We start from the raw sequence: 15,670 nt of genomic DNA, 5'->3' as shown, positions 1-15,670 counted from the left end.
CAGGGACCAGGAATGAGGATAAATAAGGAAGTAAGGTCACTATTGTGGAAAGGTTGTGCAGGAGACACCCCAAGGCCCAGGGAAGAATGGGGGGAGAACAAACTGGCAGGCAAAGGCCTCTGGAGGACTTGAGCTGAAAGCATCAGGAATGCAAAGAATTCAGCTTTGGGAATAACAGGATGGGAGCCCTCCAGGTCCAGGAAATAGTCACCTCAAGGTCTGCAGCAACCTTGAGCTTCCTGTGGTCAGGAAGCCAAGGCCTGGGGCAGGGTGGGCCAATGGGGAACCAGCAGGAGGTGAGGTGGGAAGCCTATGAAGAACAGGCCTCGGCACTGGGCCCCGGGCTCCAAGGGATGACTTGAGCATTCAGAGAAACTGGGGTAAAAGGGACTAGGCTCTACCCATTAGTGTCTGGGCCAGGTGGGTGGCCAGAAGTTACTCCCATCTGGCATTGCCTGCTGTCTGTTATGTCTCTGTTTTCTCCTTTGAAAAGTGAGGAAACTGAGAATCATGCTGACATTGCAGGTGAGGATTGCATGAGAGACTGATTGCATGCCCAGCTCTCAGAATGCTGCTGGATAGGATGAGCACTCCACAAGCGTTAGCTGCTACTATTGAACCTGGATTCTGTTGAAGCATGTCCATAAAGGTAGCCACATGCTGCCCAGAAAGCTGCTTTCAGTTGACAAGGAGTGGACAATGAGAATGTGCCCAATATTGTACTAGGGTGAGTGCCCAGCCCTGAGACTGTCAGCGTCATTCACCTCCATATCACTGGGGATTTCTCCCTCACAGGACCAACCCTCAGGTTTGTGCAGGGGCTGCCTGATTTATTAAGAAGCCGCACAAGACACATCATACCTGGAGGCCTCTTCCACCCTCTTTCCACTGCTCATTAAAAGTGATGTCCTTAGAGCGAGACGTACATTCTTTAGATGTTGTTATGAACTGAAAGTTTGTCTCCTCCCCAATCGGCATGGTGATTCCTACCTTCAATGTGATGGCATTGGAGGTAGGGCCCTGAGGAGGTAATAAGTTTTGAGGGTGGAACCCACATGAATGGGGTTACTGTTCTTAGACAACAGTCCCAGATAGCTCTTCTGTCCTCTTTCTGCTATACGAGGTACAACCAGAAGGTGGCAGTCTGCAACCCAAAAGATGGCCCTCACTAGGATCCAACCAGCCTAGTGCCCTGATCTCTGCCTTCCAGACTTTAGAACTTGAGAAATGAACGTCTGTTGTTTATAAAACCACCTTGTCTATTTTTCATTGTTATAACAGCATGAACTAAGACAGGTGTTTTAGGACCTCTGAGACTTGTTGATGCATTCTGCATATCTTTGCTCTTATAGGAAAGACAAGGTCACTGAGCTTTTGCCCTCAAGAGTCCAAGAGGAAATGCACTTGAAGACAGAGACCAAGGTGGAATGCAAATAGCTAGCAGAGTGAGTGTCATCCAATAGAAATATGGTGCAGCCCAACGTGCCAGCCACCGCACATGCAATTTAAGTTTTTACAGAGGCCACATTGAAAAAAGTAAAAAAGAAACAGTATGATATTAATTTTAAGAATATTCTCCATTTGACACAATAAGTCGTAATTCAGAGTGAATTTTTGTATTTATTTATGATACAAAACAGTTCTGACTAGTGACATTTCAGATGCTCCACAGCCACATGTGACAGTGGCTACCGCATGGGACAGCATAGTGTTGCATTTTCTGATGAACTTAGCCTTATTACCTGGGCCCAATTTCTTAACCCTCTGAGACTCAACTGCATAGACTATAGTGTCTGGCGTATTACAAGCATTTAGTAAGTTTTAAAATTAATTTCCTTATTTGTAAATTGAGAATAATTCTTTATCAATAAGACCTGTGAAGATGAAGAGAAACAACCTATAAAAACCCTTTCACTTTTTCACCTAACTAAAATTTATTGAGCCTAGCATGTGCCAAGGACTATTGCTGGAGCTGAGGATACCCTAGTGACTTCATAGAGCTTCTATCCTGGGAAAGATGATAAATAAAAATAAATTAGTAAAATATACAGAATACTAAAAGATGATAAATTAATAGAATATGTGATAAGTAATAGAAAAGGACAGGGGAAGTATTGGTCCATTTTCCATTGCTGTAACAAAATACTTGAGACTGGATACTTACTTAAAAAAAAAAAAGGAGGGTTATTTATCTCACAGTTTCAGAGGTCCAAAACTATGGCTTCAGCTTCTGGTCAGCTCTGGTGAAAGCCTCATGATTGAAGGTATCACAATAATGGAAGTATCTGAGAAAGGGATAACATGGCAGGAGAAGAAACCAGAGAAGAGTTGACAGGTCAGGCTCACTCATTTATAACAACTCTCTTTGGAACTAACCAGATCCCAGAACTGCCTTAAACCCTTCTGAGGGGCTGTGCTCCCAATGACCTAACCAACTCTCAGTAGGCCCCACCTCTTAAAGGCCCCAACACCACACAGAAGACCAAGCCTCTAATACAGGAATCTTTCAGGGACAAACCACATCTAAATCATTGCAGGGGATAAGGAGTGTGTATGGGAGGGCAATTTCAAGTGAAGTGGCCAGAGCAGGCTTAGCAGGAAGCTGACAACTGAGTTGACTTAAAGGGACATGCCATGAAGGTACCTGGAAGGAGGTGGTCCAGGTAGGAGGAACAGTAAATGCTGGAATTCTGGGCAAGCAATATGCCTGCCCTGGTATGCCACGGGGAAAAGGCCAGAACAAAGAACCAGTGTGTCTGGAGGTATGAGTGACAGGGGTGTCAGAGACAGAAAGGTGAGGGCAGGTCAGGCAGGGCCTTGGAGACCATAGGAACTCTGGCCCTCTCCAAAGGAGATGACGAGTTGGGGGAGGGCTTGGAGCAGAGGAACAGCCTGGCTTGACTCAGAATCACACAGGATCCCCAGGGCTGTTCTGTTGTAAATGGACTGGAGTGTTGTGAATGACCCACGGGGATCCCTTGGCCCCTGGCCTAGAAATGGGGGAAAGAAGATGGATTGACCAACTAGGCTTGCTGAGCCCTCCTCTACCGAGTGCTGGGTAGAGGTCCCCCAAGCCTGGGCTGCAGAAAGCCATGCTGAACCAAGGCTGGCTTCTCTCTCATCTGAGCTCCTCTTTCCCGGAAGCATGAAAAATGCCCAGGGAAAGAACAGGAGGTCGGTTTTGCTCTGCCGCAGATTCTCTCATTATTGACAGCCTTGTCTGAATGTCTCATCCTCCCTTTCTCACACGAGAAGTGCAGAATACGATTCTTAGAATTCAGATTTTTTTTTTTAAATCCCTACGTTTGGATTTGCAGATATGCCAATATTTGGATTTGTAGAGCTGTAATTTAAGCCAGTCTCTCCCCTGGAACTGCCTGGCGAAATGCATCTTTCATGAGTCTCCTGCAGGAGCCCAGCTACAAGCTCAGACTCCTGAGCACAAATCAAACCGGGGCTCAACATTAACAATACAGTGGCAGAGGCCTCCAGGAACAGCAGGCCTCCAGGAAGGACAGACTCCATGGGTGTAGCGCCTCCAGGAAAGGTTTCCAGCTTCCTCATAAAAAAATCTGGCTCCAGGACCAATGCATGGAGAGCTGAGGGATGGAGGTGGGCTACAGCCCAAGCCCCTTCTCCAGGCCCCTCCTCATCATCCCTGCCCACCTGACAGACCAGCTCTGTCTGGCCCAACCTGCTCTGGTGACCTGAGCAAAAACAGTACAGAAGACAAGGAGAAAGGCCTCATCCAGCAATCTTTATGCCTCCCTCCTTAGTCTGAAGGTCAAATAATAATTGGGCCAAAGTGTACCACTCCTTTGATTATCCAAGGTAGGTGGGATGGGAGGGTCAAGCAAAGTAGTCTCAGGCCAGGAGCTCTCAAAGGTGGAAAAGATTCAGCCCTTACCTGGTGAGGAGCCCAATGTAAAAACAACCAACAAAAAAGAATGAAAGACAGAAACGGGCTGTGACATATGCAATATGTGTGCTCTCTTTTACTGGATGACTGTCTCTGCCTGGACAAAGGGGTCTGTTTAAGAGTAAGGACACAAACACCCAATTCTCCTCACTCTCCTCCCTTCTCCCTGCTCTAACCCAGGGCCATTCCCAGCTCAGCCCTCGGCTCCACAGCCCTTGGCTCAGAAAAGGCCAGGTCAGGAAGGCACCTGGCCAGGGAGGCTAAGCCATGAAGCTCTCAGTGCTGAAGCCAAGAAAGTCCCAGGCAAACCAGGACATGTTGGTCACTCGTACTGCCAGTTTTTTGACTGAGCAAACAAACACATATGCTGGTGATCCTCGAGGCTGCTTGACACAGTATTCTAAACAGACTTGGAGCAGATACATTTGGATTTGAATCTAGCTGCCTCCTTTACAATGAGCAAGAGTCCCATATTGACCTCCCTTGGACTTCGACGTCCTTTCCTCAAAAAAAATTGTAATTTGTTCTTTTTTAGTTACACATGAGAGTAGAATGTATTTTGACGTATTACACATACATGGAGTGTGACATTCTTATCTATGAAATGCCACAGGATTAGTATGGAGACTGAGGAAGAAGATGCCCACAACAGATGGTCATCCTTTCACTTCTCAAACTAGAATCATCATCTGGCTTTCACTGTGGGGTGTAAGTTGTGTCTGGCTTCTATGCAGCCTTCAGGTTTGACAAGGTACTTCCTAGCTGGGGATTCACAGTGAGGCATAGAGGATCACCAGCCCTCTCTCAGAGGCCCAGCGAACACGACGCTGGACAAGGTCATCTGGTTTCTTTCTTACTGCTCACCACCTAAGGTTCTAGCAATTAATAACAGGCCTAAATCAATCTGAGAGTTTTCCAATGTAAGGGAAGTAGAGCACCCTGTTTCTCAGCCAACTCCATGGGCTGGGTGCTGCTGTCATGGACCTGGGGCCCAGACTGGAGAGAGGGAGAGTTCCAGACTGCCTAGTCAGCTCTGCTGTCCCTCCTGCTCCTGTTTCATACAATCTCTGAGCAGACCATTCACTCCAATGAAGACCTCCACTCCCCCTGTAACACAGGGGCCCAGGCCTTGTTAGGTAGTAACCTCTATTCTCAATTATTCCCCACCCATCTGAACAGGAATACCATGAGGGTGACTACCTGGCATTCAACTGGGCTTGTTTCTATTGAGTGTCTCTTCCAAGGAGGGGTGTGGAATGTGGCACTCAGGTCACTGCTGGGGGACAGAGCTGCAAGAGGGCAGAACATTCAAATCCAATGAGCATTTCTTTACGTCAAGGCTGCTGTGGGGGACAGCACTTTCATAGGCTGTCCCTTGCTCACCAGGCTCCTTCTGCCTGTCCTCTCCACGACCTGGCCCTTGGTGGCACCTGCTTCCTTTCTTTCTCCTGTGGTCCATTTTCCACAGGGCAGCCAGCAGAACAGCCTTGCCTTCCAAAGGCTTGCCTGCCTCTTCTCCCGTGTCCCCAGTGCAGTCGCTCTCACTGCTGTGCTCCTCACAACCTACCATATATTTTCCTTTTCCCTAAAAATCCCCAATCCTCCCTCTCTGGTCTTTGCTCTTGGTCTTCCTTCTGGGGAGAATACCAAAGCCAGCCCTTCCCATCCATCCATTCTCAGTTCAGATTCTACTTCCTTAGGAGTACTCCCTGAAAATCTTATCCAAAGTAGGTCCCCTCCCATCACTTTCTCCTTAGTGACACTTACTCAATCCCATGACCCTATTATTCTTTTCCATAGCCTGCTCTCTGACATTCTTACCTATCATTTTCTTGGTCCCATCATCATGTAAATGCCATAAGAACAGGGTCTTTGTCGGCCATGTCCATGGCTGTCTCCTGGAGCCCAGTGAAACCAGACACGCAAATATTTGTTAAATATTTTATAATCTGCTTGTCTCTCTTTAAACCAAGGGGTTACAAGCATTGGCCTGGAAGCAAAGCAGACCTGTGGTGACCTTCCCACTTACCAGTTAGGAGAAGCCACAGATTCTCTAGATTTTATTCTTCTTTATAAAAGAATCAAGAGTTCTCTCAATGGCAGCTATCATTAATCTTAGAGTTGCACTTCCCCACCAGGCCAGGACCCCTGATGGCAGGCACTTTATCCATCATTTATCTCTGTATCCATGTGCCTCGAGAGTCAGCTCACCTCCTCAGCTTGCTCTACTTCCCCTCTCTCAGGACGTGACACAGTATCCTAAAGAGTCTCTGTATCCGACAACCCTGAGTTCCATTCTATGGGTACAGGAATATCTACAAAGCTTAGCAAGCTATTGTAAAATACATAGCACAGTGAATAAGACTAGTAGGAGATAATAATAATAATAATACCAAGTATATCCAAAAAATATATTTTGAATTAAATTCTCTCTAGAAGAGATATTTAAAATATATGAATTAGAGAATAATACTAAGTAGTATATGATCAGGTGCTGAATTACCTATCATCAAGTGATAAAATGTAAGGTGGCCACGCAAGGGACCCAGGTAGGCAAGGAGAGTAGAGAACACATCTCTCAAAGCAACTGTCACTCAGTGCCAGCTCTTTGTGGATCATGGGCCTGATGGGCTCACAGCCTCAGATTTATCAGGTAAAGCTAAAAATCTGAATTCTTTTCATAAGCTCTCTCAAGTTTTCAAATTGCTGACAACACACTTAAAATGTATTAAACAATAACTGAGATGTGCAAAGCATGTTTGGGGAGCCATTTTATAACCTCTGACCTTGGGCTCAAGGTGACTGGATGAAGAGTGAGTCCCAGGTGGTCATTAATATAAGAATCTATCAGACCCTGGTTATCAAAAGGCATCATTTCTTCATTTACTCACTGACTATCTTATAAAACCAAAGAGCAATTACTTTTCAGTACTGGAGGCTGAACCCATGTTGTGTGTGTATGTGTGGGAGGGGGACTCAGCTACATCTCCACTACCTTTTCATTTTGAGGCAGGGTTTTGCAAAGCTACCCAGGCTGGCCTTGAACTTACTATTCTCCTGTCTCAGCCTCTTGAGTTGCTAGGACTACAGGTGTGCACCACTACTTCTTTCCTCCCAGCCATATCAGGCAGTAATTCTTCATCCATGGCCAAGAATTTCCCTCAACCATCCATCAAACATTTATTGAATAACTGATAAGTGTAGGTGTCTTCCCTCTGAAACTTTATATTGGTCAGTTCTAGAAATTAACCTGAATAGATAGCCTTGAGAAATTAGGAGAGGCAGCTAGACAACTAGGCCTAGTTACTCAAGCATTAGATCTGATTCAGAGCTTTGGTAGCAGACTGTCATTCAAGGGTATCCTTCTATGAATTTTCAGATCCTGGTCAACCCACTCAGTGCCACCTGGGGGCAACGTGGCCTACCACATCTGCCAGTAGCAGAGGTTCCCAGTCTGACAGACATGAGATGATTAGTCCTTGTCTCAGTCTAACTCTTCCCTATAAAATGGGTAGCTACCCACACTCAATGGTAGTTAGCAACAGCCCCAGAGAATGTTATTTAAAAGCCCAGAGGAGTGTCACCCCATCACATGTGTCTGAGGCCAGTCTGAAAATATTTCAATTGAGTCTGCACATGCAGTACACAGAAGTTTCATTTTGGTCTAGCTTATGCTGTGATCTTAGACTTGCTGAAGGACTAACTTCCATCACAGCTCTGACAATATTGATTGTTCTGGCTTAAAGGTACATAAGTAGATTGATTTTTTTTATTCTCTCAAACCGAAAAGGATCACAGTAGTAGTATATTTCTGTTTCCAGGGATTGGTATACATTCTGAATAAATAATAGCATTACTTGGAAAAATTTAGTTAGAAGAAACAATGATGGAAAACAGGGTATAAGTCTTATGTTGCATTCTTAGAAATTAGTTTTGGGGGGCTGGGGATGTGGCTCAAGCGGTAGCGCGCTCGCCTGGCATGCGTGCGGCCCGGGTTCGATCCTCAGCACCACATACCAACAAAGATGTTGTGTCCGCCGAGAACTAAAAAATAAATATTAAAAATTCTCTCTCTCTCCCTCCTCTCTCACTCTCTCTTAAAAAAAAAAAAAAAAAAAAAAAGAAATTAGTTTTGGGGGCTTCCTAAACTTGTCCATTGTAAACAAAGCCCACAATTCTCAACCCCATTCTGGGCCTATTATTTCAAATAAATAAATAAATATCCCCTCCACACACACACACACACTTTGGTAGCCTACATCTTAGGTACAAGAAATGAAGCCAGCAGGGGGTAAAATGTCCTCTGCGGTGGAGGTTAATAAGCAATACTCCTGTCACTTCCTTCTCAAAGTCAGCAGGAAGGAAATATATCCACCAGGGGCCTCTGCTAATTTGTTTCTAATTCAAGGACAATTAGGCAATTCCTACATCCCCCACCCCCAAGAAAAGCTGCAACTACTACATGACTCTTCTCAGGACTCAACAAACTGGCAACTCTCTAGAAACAACAGAGGTTATGAAATGAACTTTGTATAACTTCGAGGGACACGTAATAAACAGCGCATCGGTTTTAGATGCCAGCCAGTAACTGCCTTCATTCTGTTTTACACCGTTTCCTTTCTCTGAATTGTTTTCTACCCCAAAGTTCAAACTACTTGTACTGGAAATGCCTCTGAGCTGAAGAGCTTCTCGAGTCGTGCCAGTAAAGACTCTCTTCCTATGATCTTGAGGTCGAGAAATAACATTCTGGACAAGGAAAGAAATAAGCAAAAGCCCTGGTGACTCTGCTCCTCCCTCTCCAGGTACTGAGAAATAAGAAATGAAAGGGAAAAGAAGCAACACTAACTCTCCTTTTCGTCCTCATTTCTAGACTGGCAGGTAGCTTTTGCCTTTCAACTTCTTAGAACACCAGCTCTGAAAAACACGGAAGCAGCCAAACACCAAGGGGCCTGGGTAGGGGGCCGGCCCCAGTTAGAGGGTTGCCTATTTATCAGCGGGATTTAAACCCCTCTAGAGGGGGCGTGGCCCGGGCGGAGCCCCGTGGCCCGGGTGGGCGGGGCGGGGGTGGGGATCCCGGCGGCTCAGCACCGTGTGGGAAAGACCTGAGCTCTGGAGCTAGCGCCTGTCTCTTTAAATGCCACGGGCTGCGCTCCCGCCCGGGAGCCCGGAGCCGGATCTACAATCCGTCCCTCCCGCTCCGGCGCTTGTTGCTCGCGCGGCCCGAGCGGGAGCTACCGCCGCCGGGAAGCGAGGTTGCCTTCTTCTCCTCGCGCCCCACGTCCCTCGAGAGCTGGCTGAGCGCGGCCAGCAGGGCCTGCGGGAGGGAGGGGGCGCGGTGTGAACAGGAATTGCCCCCCACCTTCAAGTCTTGGGGCGCCACCCAGCCGCGGGGAAGACATGCTTCTCTACCCCCTGCCCAGCGTCGCTGCCGCCAGTGCTGGGCGAGGAGGGACTGCGGAGCCCACACCCGCAAACTCGTCCTAGAAGTCTCGGGGTGCGGCAAGGGGCCCCTCCCAATTTCCCTCGGCTTCCACCTCCCTGCGGGTGAGTTAGCGCCGGTAACCCGAAGCCGAAGCCGAGGGCGGGCGAGCGCGGGGGAGGGGAAAGGCGCCCGAGGAGGAAGCGCCGCAGGTGAGCCAGGTGGGGTGGCTCACCTGCCCGGGCCGCGCTGCGGAATCCTCGCTTGTTCCCCGGGGAGGAAGGCGTTGAGGGACGTCTCCGGGGCCAGTTAGGGCCTGCAGTGGGAGTGGGAGTTGGAAAGGGGAGATTGGAGTAAAGTTTCTATTTCCTTCTTCCCTCCTGCCTGGGCTTGGCAGGTAGGGCGCGGGCGGAAGCGGCAAGAGCCACTGATGCAATGGCTTTTGCCCCGACCAGGTGAATGCTGGTGGCGGGGGAGAGCTGAGTTGCCTTATCTCTTGTTATCTCGACCTTAGAGGAGAAGAAAGGCGCGCTACGATCGAGACTCTCCTAAAATGGCCCCAGGTGCTCGGTCTCCTCTCCTTTCTCTTAACAAAATGTCTTTTACCTGGAAGGACTCTTACAGATATGGCTTTCTTGCTTTCTCTTCCAACAGGTGGCCGCAGCCCCTGTCCGGGGACCTGTGCCAATGACCCTAGTGGCGGTTTCGCTTTCTCCCCTCGCGGCGGTGTGAACGTGCGTCCACAGCGTGATGGGCAACCAGGTGGAGAAACTGACCCACCTAAGTTACAAGGAAGTTCCAACGGCCGACCCTACTGGTGTGGACCGGGACGACGGTCCCCGCATCGGTGTCTCTTATATCTTTTCCAATGACGACGAGGACGTGGAGCCACAGCCACCGCCCCAAGGGCTGGATGGCGGTGGCTTGCCTGACTGTGGGGAGCGGCCGCCGCTACCCCCGCCGCAGCCTTACGACCCGCGGCTACACGAGGTAGAGTGCTCAGTGTTCTATCGCGACGAGTGCATCTACCAGAAAAGCTTTGCGCCGGGCTCGGCGGTGCTGAGCACCTACACACCGGAGAACCTGCTCAACAAGTGCAATCCAGGTGACCTGGTGGAGTTTGTGTCTCAGGCGCAGTACCCGCACTGGGCGGTATACGTGGGCAACTTCCAGGTGGTCCACCTGCACCGCCTGGAGGTGAGCAACAGCTTTCTGACTGACGCGAGCCAGGGCAGACGCGGCCGTGTGGTCAACGATCTGTACCGCTACAAGCCTCTGAGCCCCAGTACCGTGGTGCGCAACGCGCTGGCGCACGTGGGCGCCAAGGAGCGCGAGCTCAGCTGGCGCAACTCAGAGAGCTTTGCCGCCTGGTGCCGCTATGGCAAGCGCGAATTCAAGATCGGCGGCGAGCTGCGCATCGGCAAGCAGCCCTACCGCTTGCAGATTCAGCTCTCGGCTCAGCGCAGCCACACGCTGGAGTTCCAGAGCCTGGAGGACTTGATCATGGAGAAGCGGCGTAACGACCAGATCGGACGCGCGGCGGTACTGCAGGAGCTCGCCATGCACCTGCACCCAGCAGAGCCGGACGAGGGCGACAGCGATGCGGCGCGGACTACGCCGCCTCCCAAGCCCACCCCTTCACCAGGCTTGGAGGGGGAGGATGGAGAGGCAGTGGCACACTGATGGGCGAGTGGAGGGCAGCGCTGCAAAAGGGAGCTATTTGCAGCAGCTGCTGCCCCTTTTCATCTCCTCTTCCTCCCTTCCTCCCTCCCTCCTCTGCCGCCACCTGGGCCCCTCTGGGATTCCTGGGCCCTTTGGAAAATGGAGAGTTGGGGAAATACGCAGCCGGCTGTGAACAGGGAAGGAGGAAGGGAACAGAGGGAGCAGGTAGGAGTACTTTGAGTGGATAGTATTTCCTTCCGGGCCCCCTCAGGCTTGTCTTCCTTTCTGTTGTGGGATGAACTGAACGACAGACTTGCTTAATCTGGGTTCAGAATCGATCCTTAAACACGCAAGGTTGGAGAAAAGTTCAGAGTACCTATCAGAGCCCTGCCATTGCCTCTGCTTCCCCCTCTACACTGAGCTCAGAGCATGCCTGGTACAAAGGCCAGAGGGGGGTTGGGGAGGCGCCACCATGGCCAGCGCCTAGAGCTGCTTATCGTCTTCCCCCGCTGAGCTGTGAGTGGGATCCAGAAGGCTGGTGTGATTTATTTTATGGGATTCCTGGGGCGCCCAGGGCTGGTGAAACCATGACGTGGTCTGTGACCATCAGACCAAAACCAAGCAGCCCCCTATTAAGTGTAACAAATAGTTGAACAAACTACCTCCCTTCTCCATCCTCAAGTAATTCGTCTTCCGGAGCTTAGTCTCTTGCTCCACCCGCCCCTTTCCAGGTTACAAGTAAATCATTGTCCTGGGCCAGTCAGGGGAAGGATTCAATTAAGGTTCAGTTCAGCGCCTTTGTTTTTCTGCCTGCTGTTGTAGGCACTTAGAGCTGCAGTTATTTGTTAGCAAAGGAGAGAATAGCCCTTTGTGTCTGTGATCTAATTAAACCTGCTTTTGCTGGTCCACAGGTCACAGATGGGGTTGGCTTGTGCCACCCCATAAAGTATCCACTAGGGAAGCAGCTGAACGGTGCTGCCCTGGCAAGGTAGTTAATTTCCTCTTTGACTTCCTTCCTGCCCTTTCAAAAATAGCTTTGGTGGTGATCCTGTGATTTTTCTTCCTTTTTAAAAAATTTTCCTCTCACTGGCCCATCTCCCTCACCTTCTCTCCTGTTCTGCTGGTGGTAAAATCTTGGGCTTGAGACCTGTTTCATTAGGAGGATACTTATTTTGCCAGCCACACTTGATGCATTTTAATTCAAGGGGCAAAGTCTTATTAATACTGCAACAGTCTCCTTGTTGCTTGGAGAGCACCCCTTCAGAGCCTTTGCAGTTAAGAGGGGTGACCTCCGTTTCAGATGCCACCTGGTGTAGTCAGCACAGAATCTGATGACAGCCCTAAAACATAGGTTGATAGCTATGGCATCTGGTAGTGGCAGCCTGAGCAGATACACTCAGGTCTGCTACTGAGCTACTGTGTGCTTTGGTGGGAGGCTTTCAATAATTGTCCCACCTGGCCCTTGTATCCTATGGGTGTGCCAACAGCTGGAATAGAACCCTACTTGAGTAATCCACAACCACCTTTTCATCCTTGGGCTTTTTGCTTGGAGAGCTCTAAATCAAGGCAGTAAGACTTAAGGATTTTCTTGTCTGCTTCCTTTTTTCAGACATAGAAGTTGAGGCCATAATTTTTAAATGCCCAGATCTTCTTATATCCCACCATGAAACCTTTCTGTCATAGGGCATTAGCTGTGCTCCTAATTTAACAATGATCACCAAACAGGTCCTGTTCCTTTGATTGTTAAAAGTGAACCACACTCTAGCCCTGCTGGACTTTGAAGGAAAACCAGTCTCCCTTGGAAATGGAGGTCTAGTTTTCATGTTTAATACTCACAGCTTTGCATTCATATTCTCTTGCTCATGGAAGAGCAGTACAAGATAAAATTGGGTGAAGACATTTAGGAGAATTTATATCTAACGGATGGGAGGACCACTGTCCAGGTGGTAGGAAATAAAAGAAAAAGTTGTCACTGCCCTACAACTCTGGGCTAGAGGACAACCCCTCCACCTCCATCTGCTGGTCACACTGAGTGTAGCAGTGAGTGTGTTTTGTTCCAAATGAGATGCCTTGAAAGTCTCAACTTGAAGGAAAAACACCTATAAAACCCGCTGAGCTACTGTGTGCTCAGTTAAGGAGCAGACCACTCCAAGAAGAGGCTTTTGATAATGGCTTGAAAATGGACTAGAATAGGAAATAGATCTGTGCCAGATGATCCTTCCTGGAACATAGTGCCAGTGTTTCTACAGGGCACCAGAGATGCTAAATGTGTAATACTTAGGAATAGGGGATTCCACTGGAAATTTTCTTAGGCGTATAATGCTTAAAGAAAAGCCACAACCAACTGGTGAAGGCTCCAAGAAAGAGGGTCAGATCAACTCTTGGTTCTTAAGATGGCAGTGTTGTGGAGAAGTGATTCTTTTTTTTTTTTTTTTTTTAATGCCCTGGCAATGGCTACATCTGGCACTTTAGAAAAAAAAAAAAAAAAATATATATATATATATATATATATTTAATAATTTTTGTTTCTCCTTAGGATTAAGACTTTAAAACTATTTTGTACGGATGCTCTTTGAAGGAAAGAAATATCGATTCCAATATTCCTCAGAAGCTCTGGCAGGGATAAGCAGGACATCGACTGGAACGTAGGCTAAATGAAACCAGACAAATTCTATTTTCTTACCTGAGCAAATATTTTATTGAGACTGCTTATGTGTGTCAAAGAAGCCCACAACTTCAGCTACACAACTTTTTATATTAAAAGAACTCATAGTTTTTGTAGCTTTTATTCCACATTTGATTTAAAATGACTTTGTAGCACTAAAATGCCTAGCAGAAGACTTTATTCCAGACCTTTAAGAAAATTTTTAGTTTTTATGAGAAAAACACTTCAGTGGTTATACTTCTTGTGTCCCTGGTGCTTCGGGCCCTAATAGCACCATTGGACCACACGACAACCACATGGAACATATTTTTTGGAAACAAAACTTTTAATTTTATATGACATATGCTATGGAGAGCTAAGAAAATTTAAGGACTACTTGTTTTGTTTTCTTTCTTTTTTTTTTTTTTCTTAATGGGATTCACTGTGTTGAAGACTCTTGATATTATGTGCTTGTCTAACCATTTTTTACAAATTAGAATACAGTCTTGTGTGATCACAGTCGTAAGATTTGTTTGGAAAGTTAGATTTTACTTGTGAATTTTTTTTTTTTTTTTTAAATCAGGATAACTGTAACTTGACTGGTTTATTCAATTTTTCATTATGTTGTTTTGTTCTTGTGAGCCATGGAGAATTACACTAACAGGATGAAGTTCTTATGCATTTCATTTCCTAGAAAACTGTATAAACCTTATTTTTTGTTGAAGGTTGTATGTTAAATCAATGTTATGTTCTTATACCACTTCTTGAGAAGGAAGTTCCAATTTGAAATTGTATCATTTCCTTCAAAATGAAGGGCAGTGCTTAGTTAAATAAAAGATTGATATCTTTTAAGCCATTTCCTCTTCACTCTGTCTTATTAAAATAAAACCCATCAAGTTCTTTTGAAAAATGCTTGAGGTTTTCTAATAAGCCATCTATTAGGGAACACTGAATTCATATTTTTTCCACTTGTATATTGTACTATTTTCTGATATTTTTGATCCAAGCTCAAGCTATTGAACTTACTATAATTTCTCAGAATGTTAGTATGTATCATCTTTGCATTGCTTAGTAAACATTTTGATGAATTCATTTAGTGACTCAAAACCTTGCATTTACGGTGTGAGAATTAATCACCCATTGCTTTTAAGCTATCGGTCATGAAAAACATCTTATAAACATAAATTCTCAATACACATTGATTTTCAGAATCAATGCAAAAATTGCTGGAAACCATGTTCTCATTGTGGAGTCTACACTAAGAAGTTATGCTGTTCGGTAACCCATGTTGTGTCTTGGGTGGGTGGTTTGAGTGCCAGTTAAAAGGAGCATGCTCACCACATGATTTGATTACAGCAATGGGCAGATGTGATCACATGGTGCTGTCGGCATGATAAGCAGCAATGCAGTTGCCAGCAGTTGGTAGGGGGAAGATGTGGAACCCCAGAGGCCTTAGCACACCCTATCCCAGTGGCTGAAGCCACCATAATCCCAAGAGTTTTCAAATAAGCTTTGTCAACCGGCTTCTATGAGGATCTTAAGGAAGTTGAATGCTGAAGGTTATAGGAAACTCAAGCAGTAATGAAGTCACTTTGAAAGCCCCGGTGTGGGAGTCTAATTTGTCATTGGCCTCATTTCGGAAGCAGAGGAAGGAGAACCTAAGAAGACTGTGCATTTATTCTTGGGTGGTTTTGGTGGAGGCTGCTGTGCCTATTTTTCCTAAGTGGACTGAGCTTGCTTAATGTAAGAAAATGATATGTTTCAAAGCATTTAAAAGGATCTGAAAAATGAACAGACCCCCACAATATGTGCAGAGGGCTTTTATTTCCTTTTACTGAATTTACCAGGAAAACGGCCTATTAAACAAATACAGCAATTTTATCTGTAGAATAAATGCAAAAGCTGTCTTGTTTCTGCATCTGCTCTTGCAATAAGTATGACAGGTGGGTGGATGCTGAGCCCCAACCTAGTATCCATCTGAAATAACATCAGATTTTCCAAGGAAGAGTGATATTAAGAAGAGTCC

The 15,670-nt window shown here is 46.8% G+C and overlaps 1 protein-coding gene across 5 annotated transcripts in view; it reads left to right on the top strand.

Moving 5' to 3' along the window:
• The first annotated feature begins 9,025 nt into the window (after window positions 1-9,025).
• The window catches only part of LRATD2 (LRAT domain containing 2), a 122,801-nt gene continuing 116,156 nt past the window's right edge, over window positions 9,026-15,670 (top strand). For 2 of the 5 annotated variants that reach the window (XR_014018739.1, XR_014018740.1), the window contains exons 1-2: window positions 9,026-9,463; window positions 9,993-11,225. Coding sequence is in view for 2 of the 5 variants with exons in the window: in XM_081265825.1 (XP_081121951.1) it covers window positions 10,089-11,021 (933 nt within the window). In the remaining 3 variants the exon portion in view is untranslated. Of the gene's footprint in view, window positions 9,464-9,718; window positions 9,902-9,992; window positions 12,477-13,536; window positions 14,526-15,670 lie in introns of those variants that run through there. The other 3 variants (XR_014018741.1, XM_081265825.1, XM_081265826.1) reach the window with 3 other exon arrangements.

Source organism: Spermophilus citellus (genome assembly GCF_964194105.1).
Source record: "Spermophilus citellus genome assembly, chromosome: 14".
NCBI lineage: Eukaryota > Metazoa > Chordata > Mammalia > Rodentia > Sciuridae > Spermophilus > Spermophilus citellus.
Note: the sequence above shows the minus strand (reverse complement) of the source record. Positions and strands in the feature narration are given on the sequence as shown.